The following is a 25208-nucleotide window of genomic DNA, read 5'->3' on the forward strand; positions in this document are numbered from 1 at the left end:
TGGCAGATGGTGGTGGTGGTGGCGAGCTTCTTTTGGTGTTAAGTGGAAAATAGTGGATGATGGTGGCCAGCAAAGCATGTTTTGGTGGATGGCTTGGTGGACAAGCTGGATGACGGTGGCATGATGGAAGTTCACGTGACGTTATGTGAAATTACTGTCACTTTTAATGTTTTTCTGTTGAATGTGCAGAAAAATATGTTTACAGTTCAAAGAAGCCAACGCCGATGATTAAGCTTTCCAGCACGCTTTTTTTTATTCATGCGGCGTCAATAACCGCCTCAAGTTTTGTGGAGCACAGCAGCCGTGAATATTGTCACGTGGTCGTGACGTCGACGAAGACAGCGGTCAGCACGTCCGAGATGAAACTGTTTATTTGGCCGAACTTGTGGCCGGAAAACTGAAAGTCAAACTACAGCAATACGCTGATAGCGGCGAACAGAGCGTCGACCGTCGATCAACTGACAAGCAGTCAAGCGCGTCGGCTTTTATATAGGCGCTATCGAACTTTCCAGCAGTATCGCTGTTGGCGGCGTTATCTCTCGACAAAGCTGGAACATTCTCGTGCGGCGCGCAATCTTAACAGATTGTTCCAAAACAATCGCGAAGCTTCCTACACATCACGGCGAGGCCTGCGCAGCGCGTTGCCCACAGTCTTTGTTGGTGAAGCTTCAGCTCATGAAATATAAGACTCGCGGCAATATTTACATTTTATGCATGTACTTATCAAGTTTACATCCGCGATGTGCTGCTGCATTGTGATGTTTACAAGTCTACAAGTGTCGGTGTGAACAGCGACAGTAACTGTATTACATCGCCGCGCAGTTGCCGAGAAGTAAATGAGCCCTTCCAGCGGGTAGACCAGAAAACAGCCGCCGCTTGATACCGCGACGCTAGAAACGCAACTCTGGCAATTCTTGCACACTCACTTATCTCAGCGGCACTTTAAGGTAACAGTGAAAATGAATGCGAAGCTAAAATGCACAAACTTTTACCTTCGGCTTGCGTCGAGATAAGCCCCACCAAGTATGACTTCCACCATCATATTCTACCACCATGATTGCCACAAAGGTTAGGCATAGCGTACCGACCGAGTCCGTCTACGTGTTATCGGCGCTTCTGGGTTTCAGGATACACGATTCCGATGAGTACGAATGACTTTACAGCACAGCTGTGGCATCGGCTAACCTAAATGAAGCAGTTTTTCTTGTGTACGGTGTCTGCACAAGAAGCGATGAGCATAGATGCGACGCGCTACCAGTAAACGCCTCCGGTCACCAACCACCGCCGGTCGCACTCGCCGGCGCTTCTGTTGGCGCTGTTGGCGGCGTTATCTCTCTACAAAGCTGGAACATTCTCGTGCGGCGCGCAATCTTAACAGATTGTTCCAAAACAATCGCGAAGCTTCCTACACATCACGGCGAGGCCTGCGCAGCGCGTTGCCCACAGTCTTTGTGGGTGAAGCTTCAACTCATGAAATATAAGACTCGCGGCGATGCCCCCCTCTGAAAAAACATCGTCCCGATGCTTAAAAACAGAACATGAATACATGCTATACTAAAGAAAACTAATAAAGAAAGCAAACATTAGAGTCCTCAGGTGCGCTAACGAGCATAGTACGGTTTAAGGCGCACCACATGCACGACCTCGGGTCGAGCTCGGCGCCTCTGAGAGTTCGTGATGCCGTGAGGGACAACCTCGTAGTCGAGTGCGCCGAGACGTCGAAGTACCCTGTACGGTCCGAAGTATCGTCGAAGAAGCTTCTCGCTGAGTCCGCGTCGTCGCATTGGCGTCCAGACCCAGACACGGTCGCCGAGCTGGCAGTCGACGAAGCGTCGTCGAAGATTGTAGCGACGGCTGTCGGTGCGCTGCTGGGTCTTGATGCGCAGGCGGGCCAGCTGTCGAGCTTCTTCTGCAGGTTGTAAGTAAGCGGCGGCGTCGACATTTTTTTCGTCGGTGACGTTGGGTAGCATGTGGCGTCGAGCGTCGTCGCCGGGCTCCTTCCGTAGACCAACTTGTACGGCGTCATCTGCGTCGTTTCTTGGACGGCCGTGTTGTAATCGAAGGTCACGTACGGCAGGACGGCGTCCCACGTCTTGTGCTCTACGTCGACGTACATGGCAAGCATGTCGGCGATGGTCTTATTTAGACGCTCGGTGAGGCCATTGGTCTGCGGGTGGTATGCGGTGGTGCGGCGGTGGCTCGTCTCGCTGTACTTCAAGATCGCCTGAGTTAGGTCCGCAGTGAAGGCGGTACTTCTGTCTGTGATAAGGACCTCTGGGGCGCCATGACGCAAGACGATGTTCTCCACGAAGAACTTGGCTACCTCGGCGGCACTGCCTTTGGGCAAGGCCTTTGTCTCGGCGTAGCGGGTGAGGTAGTCAGTCGATACGACGATCCACTTGTTGCCGGAAGTCGACGTCGGGAACGGCCCCAGTAGGCCCATCCCGATTTGCTGGAACGGCCGGTGAGGTGGTTCGATTGGCTGCAGAAGTCCCGCTGGCTTAGTCGACGGTGTCTTCCGTCGCTGGCAATCTCGGCAAATCTTGACGTAGTGGGCGACGTCGGCAGCAAGGCGTGGCCAGTAGTATTTTTCCTGTATTCTGGCGAGCGTGCGGGAAACACGGAGGTGTCCAGCCGTCGGGTCGTCGTGTAGGGCCTGGAGGTGTTCTGATCGCAATGATGAGGGCACGACAAGAAGGTAGTCGGTTCGAAGTGGCGAGAAGTTCTTTTTCAGGAGAACGCCGCTCCGTAACAAAAAATACGGCAGTCTTCGCTTGAATACCTTCGGAACAACGGCGGTCTTGCACTCCAGGTACTCCATAAGGCCTCCCAGTTCAGCGTCGGCTCGTTGCTTTTCGGCGAAGTCGTGGGCACTTATAGTTCCGAGGAAGCAGTCATCATGGGCAAAAAACAGCGCGCAGACGGACGGGACGAAGAAAGGGATACACAGAACTGCGCGCTGTTTTTTGCCCATTATGTATCACCAACTAGCCCAACTTTCAGTCCTGCTGAAGCAGTCATCGTCGTCGTCTTGCGGCGGCGCGTCGACGGGGGCACGAGATAGGCAGTCGGCGTCAGAGTGTTTTCGTCCGGACTTGTACACGATGGTAATGTCGAATTCTTGAAGCCTCAGACTCCATCGTGCGAGACGACCTGAAGGGTCCTTCAAGTTAGCTAGCCAACATAAGGCGTGATGGTCACTGACAACTTTGAAGGGCCTGCCATAGAGGTAGGAGCGAAACTTTGACGTAGCCCAGATGATGGCAAGGCATTCCCTTTCTGTTGTGGAATAGTTGGCTTCTGTCTTGGATAGTGACCGGCTAGCATAACTGATTACCCTTTCAAGCCCGTCAGTCTTTTGCACAAGGATGGCACCGAGTCCTACGCTGCTTGCGTCGGTGTGTATTTCCGTATCGGCGCAATCGTCGAAATGCGCAAGTACGGGTGGCGCCGTTTAAGTGCCTGAAATGCTTGCACTTGCTCCGTTTCCCACCTGAATTCCACGTCAGTCTTCGTAAGAAGCGTCAGTGGTTCGGCGATGCGTGAAAAGTTTTTGACGAAGCGTCTGTAATAGGCGCATAAGCCGAGAAATCGGCGCACGGCCTTCTTGTCGGTGGGAGGCGCGAAGTCGGCGATGGCAGCTGTTTTTCGCGGGTCTGGGCACACTCCAGACTTGCGGATCACATGACCCAAAAACAAGAGCTCGTTGTACGCGAATCGGCACTTTTCTGGCTTCAGGGTCAGTCCAGAGGCCTTGATTGCTTGAAGTACTGCCTCAAGCCTCCGGAGATGCTCGTCGAAGGTCGAGGAAAACACGACGACGTCGTCCAAATACACAAGGCACGTCTGCCACTTCAATCCGGCCAGCACGGTGTCCGTGACGCGCTGGAACGTCGCAGGTGCCGAGCAAAGACCGAAAGGCATGACCTTGAACTCAAAGAGGCCGTCAGGTATTATAAAAGCGGTCTTTTCTCGGTCTCTTTCGTCTACTTCGATCTGCCAATAGCCGGTCTTGAGGTCCATCGACGAAAAGTAAGTCGCGTTGTGTAGTCGATCCAGGGTGTCGTCTAACCGTGGGAGGGGTGCCAATAGCCGGTCTTGAGGTCCATCGACGAAAATAAGTCGCGTTGTGTAGTCGATCCAGGGTGTCGTCTATCCGTGGGAGGGGGTACACGTCCTTCTTCGTGATTTTGTTCAGGCGCCGATAATCAACGCAGAAGCGCAGTGTCCCGTCCTTCTTCTTCACTAACACCACGTGTGACCCCACGGACTCTTGGACGGCTGGATGATGTTGTCGCGTAGCATCTCGTCGACTTGTTGCTTTATCGCGTCGCGCTCTCGTGTCGAAACTCTGTAGGGGCCCTGACGGAGGGGCCTCGCACTTTCCTCCGTTATAATTCGGTGTTTCGCCACGGGACGAGAAGCAGTCCTTGTATTGCAGGAGCAGGGTTTTCAGCTGGTCTTGCTTGACCTTCGGAAGGCTCCGGTTGAGGTCGAAATCTGGCTCGGTGACCGTCGCCCATCACAGCTCCTGCGACGCATGCGCCAGCTCCTTGGCGGCCCCTCCGCCCCTCAAGAGGACAAGCTGTTGAGTCAGTTGTTCCTCCAGCGCTTACCGCAGAGCATGGTCCCGGTCCTCGTGGCTGCAGGAGATGTCCTAATAGACACACTCGCTGAAATGGCTGACCGAGTGGCGGACTACTCGCGGGCACATAGCCTCAACGCCGTTACCAAACCGCCACCGGCCCCCGCTGCAGACCCGGGGCTTGCGAGCATCGAGAACCGTTTGGACGCCCTTGTCAGGCGCCTCGATGGCTTTGTACCTGCGCATCGTCGACCGTCATCCAGGTTCCAGATGCACAGTCGCACGTCGACGCCCCGACGTTCTCCGGAACTTCGGCCAACGGACGCGCCGCGGGACGTCTCATCCTCAACCGTGTGCTGGTACCACCGCCGATTCGGTGCCTCTGCTCGCAAGTGCACTTGCCCGTGCTCCTGGTCGGGAAATGCGACGACTGGCCACTGACGGCGGCAAGTGGTACTGGTCGAAAGTTATGCCGCCTTTTCTGTTTCTGATAAGTTCACTGGCGCTTGCTTCCTAGTCGACACAGGAGCCCAGGTTAGCGTCATATCGGCCTCGTGTGCAGATCGCCGTCGCAACGAACATACCTGCCCACTCCAAGCGATCAACAATTCCGCCATTCGCACATACGGCCAACGCTCTCTTACACTTGACCTTGGACTACGCCGTACGTTCCGCTGGATTTTCATCCTCGCTGACGTCTCGCAAGCTGTCCTTGGAGCTGACTTCCTCAGTTTTTTCAACCTTGCTGTGGACATGCATGCTTATCGCCTCATTGATCTCAACACCCGCCTCTCCATCAACGGTGTACTCTGTACTTCCTCGTCAACGGGACTGCGAGCTCTCACACCTGCTTCGCCGTATGCAAAAATACTCGCCGACTTTCCCAGCATCACGAAGCCGCACACCAGAGAGTCACCGGTGAAGCATTCCATCACTCACCACATTGTGACCACTGGACCTCCCGTTTTTACACGACCCCGTCGACTATCTGGAGAACGCCTCGCCATCGCCCGCCGTGAGTTTGAGCACATGCTTGAACTCGGCATTGTGCGGCCTTCCTCAAGCAACTGGGCGTCGCCACTCCACATGGTGCCGAAGAAAGATCCTGGCGACTGGAGACCATGTGGGGATTACCGCGCTCTCAATACCCACACCTTACCAGACCGCTACCCACTTCCTCACATACAGGATTTCACATCAAATTTGGCTGGGTGCACAATCTTCTCTAAGATTGACTTAGTGAAGGCTTACCATCAGATTCCTGTAGAACCCGCCGACATTCCGAAGACGGCCATCACCACCCCATTAGGTCTGTTTTAATATGTGAGTATGCCTTTTGGATTGCGCAACTCTGCACAGACCTTTCAGCGCACTATCAACGAGGTCACGCGAGGTCTCGATTTCGTATTTGCCTACCTTGATGACCTCCTTGTAGCAAGCTCATCCGGCCCTTGAGTATGAAGCCCATCTGCGCACCCTGTTCCACCGCCTGGATGATTACGGCCTCGTAATTAATCCCAATAAGTGTCTCTTCGGCGTCGCTACAATAGAGTTCCTAGGCCACCTTGTCACTCCACAGGGTATCCAACCACTCGCCAGCAAAGTGAAGGCTATTCAAGACTTTCCACCCCCGACTTCACTGAAGAGACTCCGAGAATTTCTAGGCCTACTAAACTTCCATCGCCGCTTTCTTCCAAAGTGTGCCACATTCCTAAAGCCCTTGACCGACCTATTGGCTAAAGAGAAAGACCCGGCTGCGCCACTGGAGTGGACCGAGGACGCTGCATCTGCCTTCGGCCCTGCCAAGAAGGCTCTGGCAGACACCACCATGCTCATACGTCCCGTCCGTGATGCCCCAATTCGTCTCATCACCGATGCATCAAGCGTGGCAGTTGGCGCCGTTCTCGAGCAGCACGTATCCGGTTGGCAGCCCCTTGGTTTTTTCTCGCAAAAACTGAAGCCACCGGAAGCAAAATACAGTACATTTGCCCGAGAACTCCTCGCGGTATACCTCGCCATCAAACATTTTCGCCATTTATTGGAGGGCCGAGACTTTTACGTCGTTACAGACCACAAGCCCCTGACGTTTGCCTTCCATCGCAATCACAGCAATTACACTGCACGGGAGATCCGTCAACTCTGCTTTATTTCCGAGTTCACTGTGGATCTCAGACACGTCCATGGGCCGGAAAATGCTGCTGCTGATGCACTATCCCGCATCGATGCCTTGTCGACCCAGCCACCACTAGACATGGAAGAGCTAGCAGCTGCCCAAAGCAACGATCCTGAGCTGCATCGTCTTCGCTCTTCATCCACGTCTCTATCGTTCACGGAGTGCCCGCTTCCGTTTTCTACCTCATTAATGACGTGCGAAACGTCTACTGGTGTCCCTCAGCCCTTCGTGCCTTCAGCTTTCCGTCGTGCAATTTTTGATCAATTGCACACCATGAGCCATCCTTGTATTCGTGCGACCCAGAAGCTAGTCACATCTCGTTTCCTTTGGCCAAGCATCAATGCTGATGTCCGACGCTGGCCGCGAACCTGCCTTGAGTGCCAGCGGGTTAAAGTTCACCGTCACACTGTCACGGCAACATCCCCTTTCGGCCTCCAGGCGCAAGGTTTTCTCACGTCCATCTCGACATCGTCGGCCCTCTTCCGTCATCGCAAGGAGCCTGTTACCTGCTGACATGTGTGGATCGCTTCACCAGATGGCCGGAAGCGTTTCCCATTTCTGACATTACAGCACCTACAGTTGCTAAGGCTTTCACAAACGGCTGGGTGTCGCGCTTTGCATGCCCTTCTGTCGTCACCACTGATCGCGGTCGTCAATTTCAATCGGCCCTTTTCACCGCACTTGCCAATATCCCGGGCATTCGACACATCCACACAACTGCCTACCATCCTTCCGCCAATGGCATGGTCGAACGGCTTCATCGACAACTGAAAGCTGCCCTCACTGACCACCTCCCCTTCGTACTTCTGGGCATCCGATTAGCATTGAAAGCGGATCTCGGCTGCTCATCAGCCGAACTAGTCTATGGCGTTTCCCTGCGTCTTCCAGGAGAATTCTTCAAGCCATCATGGTCACCTTCCACTCACGATGCGTCCACGTACATTCGAGAGCTGCGCACCACGTTTCGGGACCTTGCTCCTGTGATTCCTGCCGACCGACACCCCAATCTGTCTTCGTCAGCCAGGATCTGCATGACTGCAGTCACGTCTTCGTTCGGCGCGACCAAATACGGCCACCACTCACACCAGCCTATGATGGCCCATTCCGCGTACTCCATCGTACACCTAAGACGTTCACGCTGGACATCAATGGCCGTGAAGACGTCGTGGCTGCCGATCGACTGAAACCTGCGTATATCGCCGCTCTCGCGTCCGCGGGGCTTCAATCTTCAGTCTGGATGCCCACATCCAAGCATGATCACTGGGCGACTCCTATGGCTCTAGTTCTACGGGGGGGGGGGGGGGGGGGGAGCCCTGTAGCGCCTCAGAATACGGCGCTCGTCAAGGAAGAAGTTGGCATTCGGTCGCGCGGCGGGTGCAGCGCGATAATAAAAAATCAGTTCGAAAACTGAATGCTGTCAGGGCTGGATCTGTCTCGTGTTAGCTCCGGCAACCTCTTGCGACGCAAATTTGACGGTTCAGGAGTAGTTGCTGATCGCAATCGATGATGCCTTCAAGGTTCGCAGGCTTTTTGGTGCCGACGGAAATAATGACGCTGGAGCGCGGCGGAACGGTCACCTGCTCTTCTATCACGTTCAATGCATGGTACCCTGCCGTCGCGTGGGGCGGGAGCGCTTTGTCTGAGGTTAGCGTTATCGACTCAGACCTCAGGTCGATGACGGCGCCGTGGTCACTTAGGAAGTCCATTCCAAGTATCACATCCCTGGCGGGGTTTTGTAGTATTACAAAGCTCGCAGGATAAGTCCGGTTATTGATGGTGACTCTCGCCGTGCAGACACCAATCGGCGTTATCAGGTGGCCTCCAGCTGTCCGGATTTCGGGTCCACTCCAAGCGGTCTTTACTCTCTTCAGCTTGGTGGCGAACGGTCCACTGAAGACAGAATAGTCGGCTCCGGTGTCGACGAGAGCTGTGACGCTGTGGCCGTCGATAAGAACGTCGAGGTCGCTAGTTCGTCGTCTCGCGTTGCAGTTGGGTCGTGGCGTGGGGTCACGGCTGCGTCGGTGTGTTCCGCTGCTTCCATTTTGCGTCGTCGGGTCTTCTTCAGTCCGCGAGATTTCGTCGTCAGGGATCTGTCTGGTTCGCGTCGTGTTCTGAATGTTTCATCGCGGCGTCGTGGTCGGTGGCGGAGGATCTTCGATAGTTCGTCGTACAGCAACCGCACCTCCATCGGTTGTTGCCCCTAGTTTTCGGGATACGGGCTAGGCGGCCGGCCCCGGTTTGGGCCAGTGTACGGCCGGCGGTGCGGTGACATGTAGCGGCCGGGTGACGACGAGCGGCAAGGTCGTCGTTCTTGCCACTGTGTTCCGGTGAGGTAGTCGTCGATGTCGCGCGGCCGTTCGCCTGGCTGCGGGAGCGGCGCGTTGATGGCGAATCCGCGTAGTCCCATCTGTCGGTACTTGCAGCGGCGGTACGTGTGGCCGGCCTCTCCGCAGCGGTAGCAGAGCGGGCGGTTGTCGGGGGCACGCCAGACATCGGTCTTCCTCGGGGTGTACCGCTGGCCGACAGGTACAATAAAGAAAAAAAAGAAAAAAAAAGGTGGTCGGTAGGGCGTCGGTGGCGGCGTCTGGCGACGGTACTGCGGCGGTGTGGCGTCTTGGCGGGGTCGTGGAGGAGGAGCATGACGCCGGGCTGCAGCAGCATAGCTCATAGCTTGCGGCTGCGGCTCTGCTAGCTGAGGCGCGCCGAGTGAATGCTGGATCTCGTGGCGCACGACGTCGGCGATGGACTGTACTTGAGGTTGCGACGAAGGTAAAAGTTTTCGCAACTCCTCTTGCACGATTGCTCGAATCGTCTCACTCAGGTCGGCGGGTTCTAGGGCTTGAAAGCGGGCGTAGCTTGTAGCCTAGAAGCTGCGGTTGTATTGCCGCGTTCGCATCTCAAGCGTTTTCTTGATCGTGGAAGCCTCCGATACAAATTCAGCGACCGTCTTCGGCGGGTTCCTTACCAATCCAGCGAAGAGTTCCTGTTCGACACCCCGCATGAGGAACCTCACTTTCTTCTCTTCGGGCATACTTGGGTCGGCGTGTCGAAACAGGCGATTCATCTCTTCCGTGTAGATGGCAATATTTTCGTTGGGCAGCTGCACACGGGTCTCCAGCATAGCCGCGGCCCGTTCCTTGCGGACCACGTTCGTGAACGTGCTTAGGAACGTCGTCCGAAAGAGATCCCATGTTTGTAGGGCGGATTCTCGGTTCTCTAACCACGTCCTCGCGGCGTCTTCTAGGTAGAAGTATACGTGGCGCAGCTTGTCCTTGCAGTTCCAGTTAATAAATGTTGACACCCTTTCGAAGGTCTCGAGCCAAGTCTCGGGGTCTTCACATGGCGAACCACGGAACGTCGGCGGCTCCCTGGGTGGCTGCATCACGATCGCCATAGGGGGCACTGCGTCAGTCATCGTCCCTGTTGTCTTCGTTGCCGTGGCTTTTGGCTTGTCCGGTAGGAGTCCGTATTCTGGCGGGAGACCTTGCTGTCTGCGGCTGGATCGCTGGTCAGCGGTGGCACCGGAGTCCCCTTGACGGTGTGGGCTTGGCTCACGGTTGGAGGGGGGTGTTCGGTATATGGACGGGGAAGCACCTCCACCAGATGTCACGTGGCCGTGACGTCGACGAAGACTGCAGTCAGCACGTCCGAGATGAAACTGTTTATTTGGCCAAACTTGTGGCCGGGAAACTGAAAGTCAAACTACAGCAATACGCTGATAGCGGCGAACAGAGCGTCGACCGTCGATCAACTGACAAGTAGTCAAGCGCGTCGGCTTTTATACAGGCGCTATCGAACTTTCCAGCAGTATCGCTGTTGGCGGCGTTATCTCTCGACAAAGCTGGAACATTCTCGTGCGGCGCGCAATCTTAACAGATTGTTCCAAAACAATCGCGAAGCTTCCTACACATCACGGCGAGGCCTGCGCAGCGCGTTGCCCACAGTCTTTGTTGGTGAAGCTTCAGCTCATGAAATATAAGACTCGCGGCAATATTTACATTTTATGCATGTACTTATCAGGTTTACATCCGCGATGTGCTGCTGCATTGTGATGTTTACAAGTCTACAAGTGTCGGTGTGAACAGCGACAGTAACTGTATTACATCGCCGCGCAGTTGCCGAGAAGTAAATGAGCCCTTCCAGCGGGTAGACCAGAAAACAGCCGCCGCTTGATACCGCGACGCTAGAAACGCAACTCTGGCAATTCTTGCACACTCACTTATCTCAGCGGCACTTTAAGGTAACAGTGAAAATGAATGCGAAGCTAAAATGCACAAACTTTTACCTTCGGCTTGCGTCGAGATAAGCCCCACCAAGTATGACTTCCACCATCATATTCTACCACCATGATTGCCACAAAGGTTAGGCATAGCGTACCGACCGAGTCCGTCTACGTGTTATCGGCGCTTCTGGGTTTCAGGATACACGATTCCGATGAGTACGAATGACTTTACAGCACAGCTGTGGCATCGGCTAACCTAAATGAAGCAGTTTTTCTTGTGTACGGTGTCTGCACAAGAAGCGATGAGCATAGATGCGACGCGCTACCAGTAAACGCCTCCGGTCACCAACCACCGCCGGTCGCACTCGCCGGCGCTTCTATGACACGTATGCGAGAACATAGACTTGTCAATTCGTACGCCGTACTGAACCAATATCATGGCATCCTTTTCCGCGCACTGCACTTGTTTTTGGCCCAGCTGTTATGCAGTTGTAGCTAACGATGCAGCGTCAGATCAGTGCGCTGGCACGGCTGCGCTGTACGTTGCGCGAAAAAAAGGAAAACCATAACAGTAGTCTATCAATTGTACGCACGTATTTATCGAATGAGATTAGAGTTGACATAAAGCCTCTGCACATGTCGCCCTTTGGAAAAGCGAGAAACGGCTGTTGAACTTCGCAGTAACATCCGGTTACCTATACCCGCTCCTTGGTCCACTTGACATTTGTTTTTTGGAGTTACGTTGTGAATTCTGAAAGAAAGTTAGCGCTGTTGCCATTATCGACGGGCCATTCATTACCAGCAGCTGTTTGCATAGAGTTAATATACTGACTCTAGAGGAAAAGCTGGGCCGCGAGACCGCTAACCACAAGAACGCTGACATCTTGGAACGTTGTCATTCTTGCCATCACTTATCAATCCTAAATAAGCATTTGCACAATTAAAAACGCGCGGATATTGTTTTGTGTTTATTTTGAATACTTTTACGAAAGAATACGACGGCTATTTATGCAATTTACTGTGCGCGGAAAGCAGCGTTTGCAGGCTGGTTTACTAGATGGCGCCACCATATCAGCACCAACGCAACCAACGCTGGAGAGTGCGTTTGCGGCTGATTGGGCCGGTTTGTGCATCGTGCTAAATCCCCTGAAACTTCGCTTACCTCGTCTATTTCGTGCAAACCAGGACGGACGTAAAGAATAGATGAGACAAGCACTGCAAGTTATGTACCAAGTAGGCGATAAAATTTAACGGCGATAAAATTTCGTGCGCCGTGTATCTTTCCTTTTGATTGAAGCTTTCGGGTGACGTCTCACTCACATTCGCCGCTGCATGCTGCAATCGACATTGTTCTGCTTATGGCACTCTGCGCTGAAGTACGGCGGCAATGAGCTGAAAAAGGACGTGGATACAGGTGTCTCGTCATTGCAAGTCGAAGCACCGCGCGACCACGGCCTACGCACTTTGCTTTGAGCTGCGAATCTGTTGAGTGACCCCTGTGCCAGCGAACGGAGAAACTTTATGCGTTATGCAATGCATTATTGGTAAGGCGTGCCTAGTAAAAACCATGCATAAACAGGTGGAAATGTTAACTGCTATCAATCGGGCCAGCTGCACAGACAACGCTACGCTAACGCACGGCTTCACGCATGAAAACACAGCTGATGTTCCCTGAACAGCGCGTAGTTGGCTTAGGTTGGTAGATTAAAACTGATTACTACCGCTAAATATAGCGAGCGTCTCAGGGTCTGGCAGCGTTCGTTTTGTTCCATGATGGCGGAACCCATGCGGTTATGGGTTTCAATACATGAGCCCTATGGGGAGCTTTTCCTCTAGAGTCAGTATATTAACTCTATGGCTGTTTGTTTGCGTTTAATAACTATGCAAATTTTAGTAGGATGCGAAGATCGCGTCTGTCTCCAGTATGAGACATACAAAGCTGAAGCTAAACGGTGTATTAGTACGTTGACTAGACATTTTGCAGGACGCAAAGCAAGTGTCAGCAAAAAAAAAAAAAGCAAGTGTCAGCGTGGCGTAGTGGTAGAGTAGTCGGCTCGGGATCCGAAGGTTGCACGTTCGACTCCTGGTGGCGGAAGTTCTTTTTTTTTTCATACGGCTTTTTTTAACACGAAAGTGTTTTATGCCGGGGTCCACCAAGACTTCACTGACGTATTTCCGTCACGGATATGACGTTCTTAAAATGTACACGAACATAATACAAAGAAAGAAACCAGAAGAAAAACTTCCACAAACATGGAAAATTTGGGAATCGAACCCACGACCTCTCGGTCCGCGACGATAGATTGCCGAGCGTTTAACCCATTGCGCCACAAACGCATTTGCAGAGAGCTACACAGACGCGCCTTATATATCTAACACTCCTCCGTGTACCCGCGCTCTTGCTCGGGGCGGTGCCGCCGCCTACGAGCAGAAAAGAGAAGTACTGCATTATGACACTAACGCACACCGACAGTGAACGCTTCGGTGGTCTCAGCACTACGACGCCTCGATGCCAGCATTCGAAGGGAGGCTGGCATCAAGAAGCACTGCCAACGCCACCTAGGTGGTGTTCGCCCTACTCAGCACTGCGGAGCGTGGCCTCCGCAATTAGCTCTGAAAATGTTTCTGAAGTTGATTGCGGAGGCTGCAATTGCGACGCGCTATACGCGCTGATTTGACTCGGTGACGATTCAGTTACGTGCTTTGTCTTTCGCGTTGTATTAGTGTGTCAGTTATGTGCTTGGTCTTTCGCATTGTGCTAGCGTGTGCAGCGTAATGCAGCTTCCATATGCACAAACGGTGTTTCTCCGCTGTCTACTGATACGAGTGTGATGGCACCGACTACGAGAACTGCGGCATTAAGCGCCGTCGAAAGACAACGACGTCGGCGAGCTAACGCCGCGCAAGTGAGTTTGGTGCAGCGATGGGCACGCCAGGGGGGAGCAGGAGGCCTTCGCGCGTTCACGGCTCAAGCTGAGAAATCTGCCTCTCGCTTTCCAGAAGTTGACCGTATCGCGACCCAACTGGCTGCCATACACGCACCGAACCAAGACCGAAATGATCGCACCTTCGCCGAAGCGACCCGCCAGCTTGACGCCGCTCGACAATACGACGCAGGATGCCCAGCACACCCACAGGATGGTCCACGACCCGCAAATCATGCACCCTTCGCTGCAGTGGACCGCGAGTTGACCAAATGATTCAGTGACAATCCGTTCGGTTTCGCCTGCACGGTTTGCGAACGCCTGTGGTTCACGTGTGATTTGCGCGATGCTCCGGCGCGTGCAATGCAGTGTCTCCGGACAATGTATCCCGGTCGCGAGTCTTTCAAAAACTTCCTCTTATGTGCCAACTGTTTGACTTTCGTGTTCTATACCGATTCCTATATCAGAGGGATCAACCACATTTTTTTCTTTTTTTGTACTAATGGTTTCTACATTGCCTTCTATACAATTATTTATGTATGACAGCTAGGCACGATGGTTCCGACGCTGTAGAGCCGTTTTACGCTCCGTTATTCTCCAGCATCCAGCATACACCATGTGCCACCATCTTCCAGCACGATAATCCACCATAATGATGGATGGTGGAATCCACCATTCCACATGGTGGATAAATTTTCAATAGGGTTGTGTAATGATTAACTACCAATGAAATCACACGCTGCTTTAAAAACGCGTGATTGGTGTAATATGTGTAGTGCTGTGCCTTTCACACCAGTGACCCTACTGTAAAACAGTATCATTCAGGCTAACCCAAAGTACACGTGTACCACTTGTGCCTAAAATAAAATGCCACATTAAACTGGTTTTTCATCTCAGCATTGCACCAGCAAACCTACACTCAATGTTCAATGTTGGAAATACAAATACGATGATTTTAAAGCATGTGCTGCGCCTCTAAGGCGACAAATGCTGATTTTTTTGAAACGAGAGCTTGTTGTTGAGAAGTTAACAGTGACAGCAATATAATAATAACAAGAATAATAATAACAACAACACGCTAGAAACATTATTCCGACTAGGTGCAAACGAGGCAAAATATAGGCAAACCTGAATACGTGCAAGGAAAAAATAAATAAAATATAATTATGAGTGAGCAGCTTTTAAGCATTAACGAAACTTAATTGAACGATACAAATTTCTACTATTGGGAAGGCTGCAATTGGCGTAATTATATTCATTCATAAAGTTGTGTGATTAATCTATAGAAAGGGTTGCTTGTAATACCACTATTTGCATAACACGCATATGTACGGTTGTGTCAGTGTGTGCTATGTAAAAGTGACTACTCTGATAATACTAATAAACACTGCTGAGCGGTTGCTCGTATAGAGCAGCTCAGTCCACTCAATCTGTTTGTGCGTTCTAAAAGGGCAGTAACAGCGTCAACAGCCATAAAGAAAGAATTTTAGGATGGTAAAACTTAAACCATCGGTAGTTAGGCAACCTGCCGTCGACCTTTTGTTAAGACATTGTTTTGTTAAGCATGTAATGTCAAGAAGGCTAAATCGCTTACTTTAGAATCGTTTTTTTTTTCAACGAAAACAGATAAGAATGAAATTCCTTTTCCGGCAATTGTTTCAGAGAAAGGCACCTGGAAATTTGCTGTATCTAGTTATTTGCAGAACTGCTTAGCCTCTGAGTTTTTCAGACCCTTTACGTATGCGTAATTCTCAGGCGCTGGTTCAGTTCCTCTCAGAAGAGTACCCCGGCGGTTGTAAAGCTTTTAGTATAGATATTGAAGACCTTTACTACTCCTTGGCGCATGAGGGATTATTAAAATGTGGTAATAACTGTATTATTGAACAAGTGCGGGAAGTGGTTTTCAGCGATAAATGTGGTGTTTCTACGAGGGCTTTTCTAGAAATTCTTTCTATGTATTTAAAGGGACACTAAACGCAAATATTAAGTCGAAGTTGATTGTTGATATATCGTTCCAGAAACCTCGTAGTGCTTGTTCCGTGCCAAGGAAATGCTTATTTTGAAAGAAAAACACGTTTTAGTGGTCTGCACGGCGTTAGCGCACATCAAATCACCCGCCTGCCTTCAGACGTAGCAGTTGCCGTGCCCAACGTTGCCCGCCTCTACTGCCCGCCCTCCGGCGCTACGATTTCTTGCGCAATAGCGGCCATCAACTTTGCGAAGACGCAGCCACGGGCCACTCCGACACAGATAGGTCACTGCAACGGAGCTTGGGCATCAGCAGTAGTAGAGTATCATCAGCGCGAAAACAGCTAGAGCCAAGCACACGCTGCACTACGCGATACCGAAACTACAGCTGAGACGCAGCTCCGCGAAAACGGAACTTTTTGAACCACTCACGCAGTTCCCCATGGTAACGCCAAGAGGTTATTTTTTCCATGAATCAAGCAAAAAAGAACAAGCAGCATTTCATTACATCTTGCGATGCCCGGAAGGTTTTTTTATTGCAACTAGTTTAATTACTAGTGGTTAATTGTACTCGGGACTGTTGACGTCATCGGGATCATTTTCAAAATATCTCACTGGTGGCGCACATCGTGTCCTACATTTACCTTAATTTCTCGATTACTAGAGCACTGCTGTTGATACTATTCACGTTTTAGACGTTCTCCCACAGCGACCTTTCACTCTGACGTAAGTTGTTATTTGCCTTTAAAGTCGACACTAAAATCGGGAATTTTCGCAGAAATCGGGAATTTGTATTGGTTCTAATGTTGCTTTAATTATTACTAATTTATAGCTTAGCAAGATTGACGAACGCTTTCAAGGCGCCTTAGGTAATTCTATTATTAAGGTTTTTCATTGTGTGGATGATTATGATTTTTAATGGTGAGGACTTTGAATCCGTGGTAACCGTGATAATGCTGCTGTCATTGCCCAAAGTTTCAACGCCTTTTTTCAGTCCGTATTCACGCTGACGGCCTCACATGCGCACTTGCCTTCTTATACGCTCGTCAAACATATGCCTAAAGTGTATATAAGTAAAGATGGTATTTTTAGCCTCTTGTGTAAATTAGACACAAAGAAATCCCCGGGTCCTGATGATATATCGAACGTTTTTCATAGCAGATATGCAACCTGGGTTTCAGAATATTTGTATAAGATATATGTAACTTCCTTAGAAACTTGTGTGATACCCGATGACTGGCGCTCTGCAAGAATAGTCCCAATTCATAAATCTGGCTCACCATTAGAATTAAACAACTACAGGCCAGTTTCCCTTACATCCACAGCTTGTAAGCTACTAGAACACATAATATTGAAGGCGATTATGGTACATATGGAAGACAATAAACTGCTTCACGACAACCAACACGGATTCAGGTCTGGCCTATCCACTTCAACTGAATTAGCCGAGATCACTCATGATTTTTCAAATTCATTAAACTTTAAGGGCCAGATTGATGCAGCGTTTTTAGATTTTTTAAAGCGTTTGATGTAGTACCACACGATGATTTAGTTACGAAACTGTCAGCTATTGGTGTTGATCAGAACATTGTCCGTTATGTTGCATGCTATTTGTCATCACGGAAACAATATGTGATGGTCAATGACGGCGTTTCTAACTCGTTAGATGTACACTCAGGAGTGCCGCAAGGATCCGTGCTTGCACCGTTATTGTTTTTAGTGTACATAAATGACATTTATTTCTCATTTCAATCACCTGTGAAAATCCTACTTTTTGCGGACGATTGTGCTATTTATGCCGACATTGATCAGCATTCTGATCAAGCCAGAGTTAACGATGCATTGCAATCCATCTGCGCCTGGTGTGATAAGTGGGGCTTGAAGCTCAACGCATATAAAACGGCATCCATCACAGTTACGAACAAACAAAACCCATTAGCATTCCAATATACAGATTAATAACGCTTATGTTAAAAAGGCTACGCTAGTAAAATATCTGGGTGTCACGCTTACAAGCAATTTAAATTGGGAAACCCATATAGACCACATCTGTAGCAATGCGCTAAAGAAGTTAGCGTTTTCAAAACGTAAACTGAGTCACACTTCACCTTCTGTAAAACTAACAGAGACTTACAGGACTTGGCGCTGTCAGTCTCTCTTGTCTCGTGTTTCTGCGCTGTTCCCTGCTATGAAGCCAAGCCAACAAGCTCAAGTTTACACCCTTTTAACAGCTTACAAAGCGCTTACCAGACCTAAGTTAGAATATGCAGACCTGGTCTGGGCTCCGTATCAAAAATACTTAATTTAAAAAATAGAGAGAGTCCAAAACCTGTATCTGAGGTTCATTTATTTTAGCTACTCTCGTTTTGCAAGCGTTTCTGCCCTTCGCGAGAAGGCAAATCTGAAGACACTCGCTCATCGTAGAAAAGTCTCTCGATTAAAATTCATCTATCAATTGTACCATGGTCACTTCAAAATTCCACCCAATCGTTACATAACCGACCCGCCCGTGCGCTTTGATCGTATTCATCATAATAAGACAGACAACCATTCAGTCATCTGAACGTTCATCAGTACTCATTATTCTCTCATGCTCTGTCATTATGGAACAAGTTACCTCAGGAGGTCGTAAATGCGGACGCAACACGATCGTTCGCCCATCTCGTCAATGACCTAGAAGTTGATTTTTAACATTGCAATATATTATGTTCCTCATTAGTGGTGAGATTTTTTGTATTTCTGTATGAATGCCATTATTGCTATGGGTTAATTATATTTTGCCCTGATGTTGAGAATTTTCTTAATTTCCTATCTTGCATTGTATTTTCTTATGTTTTTTATTCTGATTTTGTGACTGACATTTGTTACCCACTCCTGCTTGGGCCCGAACAGGGCCTACAGTATTTGTAAATAAATTAATAAATAAAATAAAATAAACCTCAGTCAGCGAAAAGTTTGAATTAAGTGTAGTAGGGCTGAACTTTACTAAATAATTGCCTCAGTATAATTTCATTTCATTTCATTTTATTATGCCCCTCAGGGCCAGAGGCATTACAGAGGGGGAGTGGTAACAACACTTTGACACAAAAAAACAAGAAACAAAGGAACAAAAAAAAACAAAAAAGTAAGAGAAAACGCACATAATACAATAGAGCAAAATGTGAATTTACAGTGAGCTTAGAAAGAGCCTGAGTATACAATGTTAGCTGTGGAATTACGGAACTGTTCTTGATGAATAATGTTCACAACGTCCGCGGGAAGGCCATTCCAGTCGCGAGAGGTTCGTGGCAGAAATGGATGGTAAATGTGCGCAGTATTACATGAAGCGAGTACGACTTTATGACGATGGTCTGTGCGATGGGATACATAAGATGGCTCAGGGATGAGGCGATCGTGTAGTGCAGGATGATGATACGTCTTATGAAACAAGGCAATGCGTGACACTTTTCTGCGCGATGATAATGATGGGAGGGAAAGGTTTGATTTCATGGAAGTTATACTGGCGGTGCGGCTGTAATTAGAGTGAATGAAACGTGCGCAGTTATTATGAACCATTTCTAGAGCATAAATTAAGTTTGCTTGGGTGGGATCCCAGACCGGTGTAGCATATTCCAATATAGATCGAATTAGTGTTTTATAAAGGAGGAGTTTCAAGGAAGGAGGAACATGATAAAAATTTCGGCGAAGGTAACCTAACATGCGATTAGCTTTGTTAATTAAGTGCTCGATATGAGTACACCAGTTCAGGTTTGCTGTAATGTCCACGCCGAGGTACTTATATGAAGTGAGTGATTCTAAATTAATGTTATCAGTGTGGTATGGTGGTGGGCAGGAAGATTTTCTAGAAACGCGCATGACTTTACATTTATTAATATTTAGCTTCATTAACCATTCGTTACACCAAATAGCACCTGCACCAAGATAAGATTGGAGTAAGGAAGAATCGTTAGTATTCGTTATCTCTCTGAAAATGACACAGTCGTCCGCGAATAGAAGAATGTTAGAGTTAACATTGGAAGGAAGATCATTAATATAGATTAGAAATAATAAAGGCCCAAGTACTCAGCCTTCAGGAACGCCTGAATCACATCTGTAAATTCAGAGTTAGAGCCATCAAATGAAAGAAACTGTGAGCGGTTTAAAAGAAAACACTCAATCCATTTCAGTAAATTATTATCAATATTAAGCTTCTTTAGTTTAAGCAGTAGTAATTTATGACATACCTTGTCAAATGCCTTACAAAAATCTAAAAATATGCAATCGATGATTGATGATCGGTCTAGAACTTGATGTAGTACATGATTAAATGATATGAGCTGAGTTTCACATGAATAATGTTATCTAAAACGATGTTGTGCTGAAGAGAAGAAAGAGTTTGATTTTAGGAAACTGACAAGGTTGGTGAATATAATGTGCTCAAACATTTTACAACATGTGCTGGTTAAAGAAATGGAATACAATTTCTAGACAATTCCTTAAAGGGACCCTGAAACACTTTCAGCATGGTCAGAAAACGCTACCGAGTGGTAGTTGAGGCTCCTGAGAACACGCGAGCCAAATATTATAGCACGCCACACGGCGTGGAATTTTCAATTGATTCTCGAAGTCAGCTAAAAATCGCTCTTTCTTCTCTCTAAAAATGATGCCATATACTTTAATGACTGCGCCATATACCCAAATTCACGGCCATTGGCTTATTTGAGCATCGTTGACTGCATAGTTACTGCACCTGCCACGAGAGGGTGTCACGTGCCCGCATGCGCACTCGCGATCTGACTGAAGGTTTGCCGTGCAATAAAAGAAAAAAAAGAGTGCTCAAGGTGACGACGCGACTTCTTTCCCTTGTGCTTAGCTTACACCGCGCTCGTGGGGATGAGAGAAAGGAGAGAGCAATTACAGCATGCGACAAACCTCCGCTCTTACTTGACGGATTGTAAAAATTTTTGCGGTGGTTTATTCATGAGGCAATCAACTCCTTTAGAGAAGCCATTGAATGGTTACTTAGAAAAGGGCCCCTTTAGCGTTTTAGAGGAAACACGTATGCTGGCACTATGCTTCTAGGTATTCAAAACTGATGTTAAACTTTTCGTCGAAGCATTCTAAGGTTGTAAACAGTGGTATAGCCGTGTCATGCCTTAAGTCTCCCCTCAGCAAATCGTGTGAGCACAAAATGAGTGCCAGCTTTGACGTACAGGTTACGCGTCTTTTAGATGTAGGTTATAAGTCCGAGCATGGTTGCAGAAAGCGACAGGGAAAAAAACGCGTCGTAGGTATTCCTTGCATTCATTGGGTATATCACGTGCTAAGGAAAGTGGCGAGTAGATACAGAGTTGTTTTTACGGCTGCTAATAGGCTAGCTAAGATTCTTTACGCTGTGCAGAGAAAGAATGAGCGAGTAACAGAGAAGAAACGGACCGACATTTGTTTCATAAAACACACCAACAAATTCACTGACTGCCGTACTGGTGTGGTGTGTAAGGTTCCTTTTAGCTGCGGCTGCTTCTACACAGGACAGACGAGCCGCTGTGTTAACCATAGGTTATTGGAACATAAGAGGTCGCTAACCGGAGGCTCACCTTCTAATCTTCTTTCGCTTTGCCAAGAGTCTAAGTGCACGCCTCAATTCGATCAATGCACAGTTCTGTACCGGCACAGGAATGATGAAACGCGCGTAATGATTGAGGCATGACATATCGATAATAGTGGTTTTGCATGTGTGAGTCAACCGTCTGGTAAGTTGCATAAAGAAGAAATAAAATGGTTTAACAGTTATCTTTTACGTAGACCCCCACGCGTGCCGGATTCATAGGTTCGCTTATTACCTGGGCATGAGCAGATAAGTTTTTGTGCCTGCTTTCTTTTCTGCCGCTGTGCAAGTGAAGTTCTCTCTCTCCACACACACACACACACACACACACACACACACACACACACACACACACACACACACACACACACACACACACACACACACACACACACACACACACACACACACACACACACACACACACACACACGCACGCACGCACGCACGCACGCACGCACACACACACACACACACACACACGCATACACACAGGTCCCCCCCACTCACGAACAAGTTGATACGCCACTGGCAGCGACTTCATATTACAGTGCTTTGAAGTGTTGTCAAGCACACAGCCGAAGCGAGAAAACCTCCCCGTTTATTCAGAATTACAATGCAGGTGGCATTCTAAAATTTTGTTTTCAGCGCGTCGGTGCTTCCGAAGTAGGTGAAGCTGCTGATCCTGCCTAGTATGTGACGCGGACGGTGGCGCCCGCTTTTCTTGTGGCGGGCCTCGCGCCCAATATAGGGTGGTCAGGTCTGAAAAAAATAAGAGTTTGTTGTAGCTAGTAGCGATGTATTTGTGTCTTCTCTGTGTTTTTTTTTTGTCCTTGTGTCAAGTTTGCACTGCAACCAGTAACCTCCGACTAGAGGTATGTGCTGTCAATCTGTCTGTGTGAGTTTGTCGTTTATTCCTTCTTTTCATTTGTGCACTGCACTTTATTGTAGTGGTAGCCAAATGATGAAGCAGAAATTGCACACAGTAAGTCTTTAGGGCATAGTTGTTTCCACTGCATCATGACAGAGTTCCCTTGGATTGGGGCTGCATTCTGAGTCGTCATGTGCTTGTGAGAAGAGGAGGCACATCATCACTGCCAGAGGATGTTACCTGCTGTCATTTCGCAGTTGTTACTAGCTGCTGCAGATGTTGTGCAGGTGCTTTTGTGAAGATTTTAACGAAAAAATGCGGCATCTGTGCTGCAATATCACATTTTTAGCCAGGCCGCCCTGGGTGACAGCATATAGCACCTAGATGGTAGGGTAGACCTTTTTGAGATAATTTGTGGCAGGAGTTGTGCCATCCAGTGGAAATGTACAGGAGCCACACTTGTACTGATGGTGTGTTTTTGTTGTACTGTGGGAAGTTGTGACCTGCACTTGATTTCTCAAGTCACAGTAATATGTCTTATTTACTGAAAACATTGTGCAAATTGTGTCAGCACAACATAACAGCATTTGCAAGCCCATCCCAAAGGACAGGCAAGTTGTAGTACATAGTTCACGCAGTAATGCAAACAAGCAAGTGTCCTGTCTCGCTTTCACCGTCCATGTGCTTGTTTGCGCTGCTGCGTGAATTAAGCCCATGCAATTTTCACGCTTATTGTCAACAGTAACAAACTTCCGGAATGTACATCTTTCATGAGGCAGTTGTGGCAAATAAGTGGCATGGGTGCTTGAGCTGTTGTGCCTGACAGTCCTCTCTAACTTTTCTGTATGAAAGCTCCATCTGATCTTGGTATATCAGATGGAGCCCACACAAGTGCCGTGTCATGCCCTGCACTAGCATGCTTGCGTGGTCAGAACATGTTGTCAGGTCGCAGAAGCTAGCAAGTTTGCTGGATTATTTACTCCCACTTTAGCCACAGTTTCCTCGTTGCCTGCACTATGCATGAAGCCATGGGAAGGCACTGCAAATCTAAGGCGAAAAACCAGCAGCTGAAGTGCTCTATTGTGCAGTCGGTTTCGTTATCACATCCAATGAAAAATGGTGGACAGCGCGTGCAGCATTGTCGACAGATGGTGCTCTAGATTTCGAATATACAGCCTATTGGCTTGTCTAGATCACCAAATGTGAAGAGGGCATTGGGACACTTACCATAAGAGCAGCGCTGCTGTTGCTAGTGTCCGTCACTGCATGTGGACAACATGTGTCCATTCATGGTTAACTCATGCAGGTGTTGATGAAGGACGTGATGACTCCAGCACCTCCTGAGGAGGTGCGTGCCATCATTAAAAAGTGCCTGGAGAATGCGGCCCTCGTCAACTACACCCGCATCTCAGAGCAGGCCAAGCTCAAAGGTGAGCGCCGAGCTGCACTATGAAAAACGTCACAAGTTGTGGGATGCAGGCGTAGCGTGACATGTTACAAAAACAAGTCTAACACGTATCGCTTTTTTCACATGCATTATGTAATGAGCTTTATTATCACTGCAATCAACAGGTTCTATGGTAGTAGAGGTGTTGTGGCCCTAAACAGTTTTTGAACAGTAGGGTACGCATTTGGGCTGGTTGGTTCATGATTGCCAGTAGAAAAACAGCTCTAAAAAGACCGGACGAAGAAAGGACGCAGGCCACGGCGCGCACTAACTACCAAATGTAATTTATTCTTCCAGTCAGCATATACATACTTCACCCCTATCTCAGTGAAAACAGAAAAAAAAAGGGCCACAGTTTCGCCGCAAGTGCGAAGCAATGAATGCGATAGCAATAAAAGCGGCCCGTGATGGACGCGCTGCTACGCTGCAGAAACATCTACCCCCCGGCAGCAACTACCGCGCGAGCAGACAGCGGAAGGGCAAGGTTCTCCCTGCACAAATATTACAGAAGCGAGCAAGCTGGCCGACGACTTTTAAATGCGCCCGTTGCGCTCTTCGCGCCATCTCGCTGTTAATGAAGAAACGCTTATAAGCGCCTGCCGTCTCTGAGTTCTGCCAGCGCTTAAGGGTGTGTATATTACGATCGCCGTTAGCTACCTGAAGGATCTACGCTTTGTGGCGTAGTGGTTAGCGCCACGCGTTGCGGAGCGAGAGGTGGCTGGTTCGATTCCGCGCTTCGGAAGCATTTTTTTTAATTGTTTTTCTTTGGGACTTTATATATATATATATATATATATTGTAGCGGGGTTGCAGCTATGACTATGGTGAGGTGGGCGAAGAAGAGGCAGACGACGTGTCGGTGTGCTGGAAGTAACAACCGCCATCTTGACTGCTGGACCATCCTACACTGTAAATAAGTTATAAATATATTCGCAACATTTTGGTGGTGGTGCTGGGTAATACGCAAGACGGAACTCCGCAGCGGACGTATCCTGGACAGCCGCAATATGTCAACAGAAAGCAACTCTGCTGCTGCCGCTTCGACCGCGCCTCCGGTACAGCCGGTCGTATTGACTCAACCCCGCGATCCCGGTAACTTCTGCGGCACCGACCACGTTGACGTCGATGACTGGATCGCGAAGTATGAGCGGTTTGCAGCGGTCTACCGGTGGGGCCCTACAATGATGCTTTCCAACGTTGACTTCTATCTCTGCGGAACAGCAGGTACGTGGTTTCAGGCTCATGAAGCTGACATAACCAGTTGGGATGCCTGTAAACAGAAGCTTCGTGACCTATTTGGTAGAGCCGTCGGACGCCAGCGGGCCGCTTCTAAAGAACTCTCCTGTCGGGCACAATCTTCAACCGAATCGTATGTCTCCTACATCCTTGACGTCCTGGCCCTTTGCCGACGTGTCGACACCAACATGTCAG

At 49.1% G+C, this 25208-nt stretch overlaps 1 protein-coding gene across 3 annotated transcripts in view; it reads left to right on the forward strand.

The window, feature by feature from the left end:
- The window catches only part of LOC119372450 (calcium-dependent secretion activator), a 1123203-nt gene that overhangs the window by 438824 nt on the left and 659171 nt on the right, over positions 1 to 25208 (forward strand). For all 3 annotated transcript variants that reach the window (XM_049419575.1, XM_049419577.1, XM_049419576.1), the window contains one exon: positions 23637 to 23760. In XM_049419575.1, coding sequence (XP_049275532.1) covers positions 23637 to 23760 — 124 coding nt within the window. The remainder of the gene's footprint in view (positions 1 to 23636; positions 23761 to 25208) is intronic.

The sequence above is a fragment of the Rhipicephalus sanguineus genome, chromosome 10 (assembly GCF_013339695.2).
Source record: "Rhipicephalus sanguineus isolate Rsan-2018 chromosome 10, BIME_Rsan_1.4, whole genome shotgun sequence".
Taxonomy (NCBI): domain Eukaryota; kingdom Metazoa; phylum Arthropoda; class Arachnida; order Ixodida; family Ixodidae; genus Rhipicephalus; species Rhipicephalus sanguineus.